This window comes from Mastomys coucha, unplaced genomic scaffold, assembly GCF_008632895.1.
Source record: "Mastomys coucha isolate ucsf_1 unplaced genomic scaffold, UCSF_Mcou_1 pScaffold9, whole genome shotgun sequence".
Classification (NCBI taxonomy): domain Eukaryota; kingdom Metazoa; phylum Chordata; class Mammalia; order Rodentia; family Muridae; genus Mastomys; species Mastomys coucha.
In genome coordinates, this window is record NW_022196915.1 from 84,391,658 (window position 1) to 84,397,818 (window position 6,161).

The 6,161-nt window shown below is 45.9% G+C and overlaps 2 protein-coding genes across 3 annotated transcripts in view; one reads left to right on the forward strand and one right to left on the reverse strand.

The window, feature by feature from the left end:
* Positions 1-2,112, reverse strand: part of Mzt1 (mitotic spindle organizing protein 1) — a 7,494-nt gene extending 5,382 nt beyond the window's left edge. Inside the window, exon 1 of the mRNA XM_031361366.1 lies at positions 1,904-2,112. Coding sequence (XP_031217226.1) covers positions 1,904-1,973 — 70 coding nt within the window. The 5' untranslated portion in view covers positions 1,974-2,112. The remainder of the gene's footprint in view (positions 1-1,903) is intronic.
* Positions 2,113-2,149: 37 nt separating this feature from the next.
* The window catches only part of Bora (BORA aurora kinase A activator), a 32,123-nt gene continuing 28,111 nt past the window's right edge, over positions 2,150-6,161 (forward strand). For both annotated transcript variants that reach the window (XM_031361365.1, XM_031361364.1), the window contains exons 1-3: positions 2,150-2,605; positions 3,218-3,385; positions 5,883-5,989. In XM_031361365.1, coding sequence (XP_031217225.1) covers positions 3,233-3,385; positions 5,883-5,989 — 260 coding nt within the window. In that variant the 5' untranslated portion in view covers positions 2,150-2,605; positions 3,218-3,232. The remainder of the gene's footprint in view (positions 2,606-3,217; positions 3,386-5,882; positions 5,990-6,161) is intronic.

The window sequence follows — 6,161 nt, forward strand, 5'->3', positions numbered from 1 at the left end:
AAAAAAAAAAAAAAAAAAAAAAACCCTGTAAAAAAAGCCAAAACCAAAAAAACAAAAACAAAAAAAACCCCACTAAACTGGAAGCCAGAATATACATAGGCCAGGTGCAGATCCATGCAGCCCTGTGCATGTTGTTTCAACCTCTGTGAGTTTATATGCGTTTTGTTCATTTTTACTTAGAGGGCCTTGTTTTCTTGGTGTCTTCTTCAGCAGGGTTCTCTGGGTTCTAAGGAAAATTTGGTGGAGATATCCCATTTGGGTCTGAGTCCTCCAAGGTCTCAAACTCTGCACACGTATGTATGAGCACCACATGTGACCCTACCTTCATTTTCTCCAGCACTGCATTTCTTGGTAATCCATTAAAATACCTCTTTGACATGAAAAGCAGCAGCAGAACCTACATTACCCAAGTGCTTTGACAGAAATCACTTTCCTTACAGGACATACACACAACAGTTACAATAGCTTTGTTAAATAGTGGCTGTTTTCAACAATGTGCTTAGAATTCATGCCAACTGATAACAGATTATCTGTTGTCTACTTTCCCTTGCATTATGCTTAGGACATTATTTCCCATGCAGAGTGAATGTATCATTATTGTCGTCCAGCACTTAAGAGTTGATTTTTGCCTTCCATAAACAGTTAAATATTCAATTCCTATAGTGTGGGTAGAAGAAAAGACCCTTTTGCCAGAAATAAGCCAGTGACCACAATATAATTTATTGGATGATATCCTTTTATCACTAAACTGCAAATGCTGCCTTTACCACATAAGATGTTCTCAGATCTATATAGCATATTTATGTCATACCTGTATCATTAATTACTAATTTTATACTGCACAGAGTAGGTTAAATATTCTTTTGCCACTTTTATGTATAAAAGCCTTTTTATGCCGTGCAGTGGTGGGGCACGCCTTTAATCCCAGCACTTGGGAGGCAGAGGCAGGCGGATTTCTGAGTTTGAGGCCAGCCTGGTCTACAGAGTGAGTTCCAGGACAGCCAAGGCTACACAGAGAAAACCTGTCTCGAAAAAAACCAAAAAAAAAAAAAAAAAAAAAAAAAAAAAAAAAAAAAAAAAAAAGCCTTTTTATTCTCAAGGTGAAGTCAGACATATACTGCCTTAACAGACATATAGCACCACACGTAGATGGAAACGAGTAAAATGAAGACAAAGAAAGACGCTTGCAAACGGGACGGCAGCTAACTCAAGAAGAAAATAAAGAAGAAAATAAAAACAACAGACAGACAATACTTGCTACACCCTTTACCTGGTTGTCTTAAAGACCCACAATCTCCCTCGAAGCTACAACTTTAATTTTTACGGTTAGTAGTTATTTTCTAAGTGTTGGGTACGAGAGGGGCGGAAGTTGCAGAACCTTAGTGGAGAGAAGGTAACTCCGAGACTTATTTTTGTACCTGTGGATGCGCTCTACCTATCGGACAGCGGGCGCGGACACACCCACAACCGCTGCCACCCGTGTCGCCCGGTCTAAGGAGTTGAAAGACGGTGACGGGAAGCTGTGCTCATTCACTGGAAACAAGTTAATTCCTTACGGAAACGAGCCTGGGCGCGGGGAACGAGCGGCGGCCGAAGGAAGGTCCACGATCCCCCTCCGCCCCGGTCGCGGGGACCCAGGCGAGCGGCGGTCGCGAGGCCGGAACGCCCCGCGCGCGCCAAACTACGCCGCAGCGGAAGACCGGCGCTCTGGGGCCGCCAGCTTCGAGGTCCCTACCGGCGGCAGGTCCCTTCCCCGTCCCCTCTGAGGACACCGCTGAGGTCGACGCGGTGACCGTGGGGGCCCTCCACGACGCCTCCTCCACCCGGGGCTCGGCGCCGGGGAGCGCAGGCCGGGTAAAACGAGCGCCGCGCCGCGCCGCGCCGCGCCGCGCCGCGCACTCACCGTCCATGGTCTCCCTCACCGCGTTCAGGCTGGCCGAGGCCGCCGCGCCCGCGCCGCCACCGCTCGCCATGGAGAGGAGAAGCCCCCGACCGGTGGGAGAAGGCCTGACCCGGAACTGGAGCGCCCGCCGCTCGGCCAGGCGTCCGCACCGCGCCGCCGCGCTCGCCCGCGCCGCCCGGGCCCCGCCCCCGGCGTCCGGGCCCCGCCCCCGCCGCCCGGGCCCCGCCCCCTCGCGCCGAGCGCTGACGCCAGACCGCGTCGATTTGAATTTGGAGCCTCGTTCACTTGCGCGGAACGTAGAGCGAGGAGTTAGCGTTCGAATTCACCCCACCGCCTCGACGCCATTGGCTGGTTCGCGGACGGCGGTGGGACGCGATTGGCCGGCGGCCTCTCCCCGCCCCGCGCCCTGGTTGGCCGGAGAGCACGGAGGGAGTTAAAGAGTCGGCGCCTGCCGTGGGCTCTGCGAGAGATGCTAGAACTTCCACGCTGCCCGCGAATGTAGGTACGTCCTCCGTGGCCCCAGGTCTGGACTCCTGCTTGGAGTTGGACGGCTCTGGTTTCCTGGCTCCAGACGTGCCTGGGGAGCTCGCCCGGGTGAGAAGGGGAGCAGAGAGAGAGAGGGACGCCTGGAAATTGAGTGGTCGCTGGAAGTGACGTCTCTGCTGTTACCGAGGGAGCCCGCTCAACTTTGATCTTCCAAAAGTAAATTCCTTTCTTCTTCTTCTTTGTGTTTTTTTTATCTTCCGGCCGAAATCCTCTTTGGAAGGAATGCAGCTTGCCTTTTGATCTTGGAGGGGGAGTGGTCTTCAGGATAAGTAGTTTAAATCCCGACCTGGATCCACCTTGTCAATCACCCTGTTCAAGTGAGGACTAACACGCCAGTAGTAGTAATTGCAGTTCTTTATGGAATTACTCGGGTACCCGAAGGGTGTTCATACTGTTTAATCTTGAGATCATGAATAAAGAAAACGACGAACAGAAGTCGTTTGGTTGGAAAGGTACTGGTCTTCAGTGTAACCGGATTGGACCAGAGCTCACTCTTAACTGGTTGGCTGTTTCATATATGCCGCTTAAACTTCCGTGCATGTGTTGCTTCCTCTGAAAAATTATAGCAGCGATGCCTGACCTTCCCTAGCTTCCAAGGTTCCTTTCGGGATCATCTGAGGAAATGGACAGGATTGATTCTCCTCTGTAAACGATATAAACTAAACCCAAGAGGATTCGATTTGGAGTGAGATGTTGAATGTATTTTGTCAGGATTAATATCTAAGATACTTAATAATTTTAATATGTATACTTTTGATTTCTTTGTAGTTTGCTTCCTGGGCTATGGGAGATGTCAGCGAATTAAAAATGCAAATAACACCAGAAACTCCTGGAAGGATCCCTGTTTTAAATCCCTTTGAAAGTCCTAGTGATTATTCTAATCTCCATGAACAAACCCTTGCTAGCCCTTCGGTCTTTAAGTCCACAAAACTACCAGTAAGTTTTTCTTGCCTAGTGTTTACAAGTGATTCTAAGTGAAAGTAACTGCAAATAATTGTAAGCGTAAATACAAGAAGATGGCACCTAATCCTCTAATGGTTGTTCAGCAAACATGACCTGAGTGCTCTTATGCATATAGGTGGACATCCAGGAGCTGCCCGTACTAGCGCAGCAATGACAGGCTTTGCATGTTACCTGGTCACAGTTGAGCTCCTTCTACATACCTCAGACCAAAAACAGCACCCAGGAACGATATGGAGGCAAATATGCCACATTCTAATAAGGAATTATGGATACTGAAATTTAAAATTCCAAATTATTTTTCTGTCATAAAATAGTGCCACCTTTGTTTTCTTTTGCCCAGCCACTTGAAAACATTTAGCCCTAATAAAACTTGCGCTTATTATAAAAAGGGAGCAAACTCCCGCACTATTGGAATAAACTCAACAAAATGAGCAATTCTGAAATTGTGACACACGTGCTATGGTTAATATTTATCAGAAGGACGGAACATAGGAAGTGTGTTCTTTAGGAAATCAGGGACGGGCCCCATCAGTGTAGCTTTTTTGACTTTGCTATACTGGCAAGGTCCTTTTGATCTGTTAGCCACACTTACCTAGAAAAACTGTAAAACCAGGTGTGCTGGCTACTTTTGTGTTAATTGGACTTAAGCTCAAGTCTCAGACTCAGTTGAGATTACATTACAACCCGTTAGACATTTTCTTTTTCTTTTTTTTTTTTTTTTTAGGTTTTGGTTTTGGTTTTTTCGAGGCAGGGTTTCTCTGTATAGCCCTGGATGTCCTGAAACTCACTCTGTAGACCAGGCTGGCCTCGAACTCAGAAATCCGCCTGCCTCCGCCTCCCTCCGCCTCCCAAGTGCTGGGATTAAAGGCATGCGCCACCACACCCTGTGGACATTTTCTTAATTAATACTTAATATAGGAGGGCACAGCCTATTGTGGATGGTCCCACTCATGGGCTGGAAGTCCTGGCGTTTATAAGAAAGCAAGCTAAGCAAGCCAGTAGGTAGCACTTCTTGCATGGCTGTGTCAGGTCCTGCTTCCAGGTTCCTGTCCTGTTTGCGTTCCTGTCCTGACTTCCTTCAATGGTGAACAGTGACACAGAGGTCTAAGCCAAATGAGCCCTTTGCTCCCCAAGTTGCTTTTGCTCATGGCATTTCATCACAGCCGTTGTAACTAAGACGACAGATGACTGCTGCTTCTGCACTTTATGTCAGCTCAGGACAGGAAAAAGTTGTGCATGAGCCAGATACAGTTTATATAGTCATTTCGTTCATTTGGCATTACACTGTTAACTGATTGTGATAGAATTTAGCTTATTTTAAAGTTGTCTAAATTAAAATTATCTTACTCCAAAGTAAATAACAGAGGCTGGGAAGATAGCTCAATTGGTAGCATACTTGCTACTTGCAGAGCAAGCAGAGGACATGAGTTAGAGCCCTAGTCACAAAGCCAGGAGTGATGGTTGTTTGTCCTCCTAGAGCAGGGGAGGTAGTTACAGGCCAATCCTTGAGGCTCCCTGCCCAGCCAGACTAGATTACTAATTGGATCTGTCAATGCCAATGAAGACCCTGCCTCAAAAACCAAGAGAGATAATACGCGAGACTGGCCTCCAGCTTCCTAGTGTGCATGTGTGCAGACAAGCGTGTGCACACACACTCACACACACATGCATGCACGCACACACACAACCTCGCTCGTATGCACAAACATAGACATAGATATGCACACAGTAAGTAATGAATGCTTTCAGTTAAATTGGATTGGGTTTGGTTTTGGTTTTTCCAGACAAGGTTTCTTTGTGTGGCCTTGACTGTCCTGGAACATGCTCTCTAGACCAGGCTGGTCTGAAACTCACAGAGATCGACCTGCCTCTGCTTCCCAAGGGCTGGGACTAAAGGCGTACGCCCCCACCTATCATCAGTTAAATTGTGATTAAACTTCAAAGCCAGAAATTATAACGTCTTACCCGCCTCCCTCTGAGGATATTTGTAGTTACCATTTTAGATTTGAGTAACGTTTGGGATCGGCTGAGTAGACCCATATGGAGAAGCCCTCGATGGTATTAACTGTTTTGAGGACAGTTATTTCAGGAGCTTTTGGAGCTACTTGTATAGCTAAGATTTCATTCTCAATGGTGATAAATGTCTTCAACCTTTGGTAAATTAACCATGGGCACGGTTACCTCCCTCCTGCTCATCTGATTCCTATAGCTTTGTTGTTATGGTTTTTTTAGAGTTTTGTGCCATTTTAAAAATTATTCCAAAGATACTGGTGTTTTAAGAGATCGTGTGCAGCAGGTTGACTTAGTGTGATTTGGTTACATTTGCCATTTAATTTAGAGTAATTGAACTCAAAGTATAAGCTTCAAAAGATTTTTATGTTATAGCTATCTACGGTTTTGAAGGTAACATTGGGTATCAATTTGATGAACTATTTCAGTTTGATTTTATATGTATATTTATTTTATTAAGACTCCAGGGAAGTTTAGGTGGTCTATTGATCAGCTGGCTGTTATAAATCCTGTAGAAATAGACCCCGAGGAGATTCATCGCCAGGCTTCTTACTTGAGTCTTTCTCGGTAAGTTTTCTTTCCTCTTCCTTGAGTTTAATAACAGACTGTTATGTAGAGAAAAATAAGAAGTTCTAAAAGCCTATTATTTATATGTGTACATAAATCATCAAAGAAAAATTAATGTGGATTTTTTTTTTCTTTTTTAAGTTTAGAGAATTATATCTGGAAAGATCCCTTG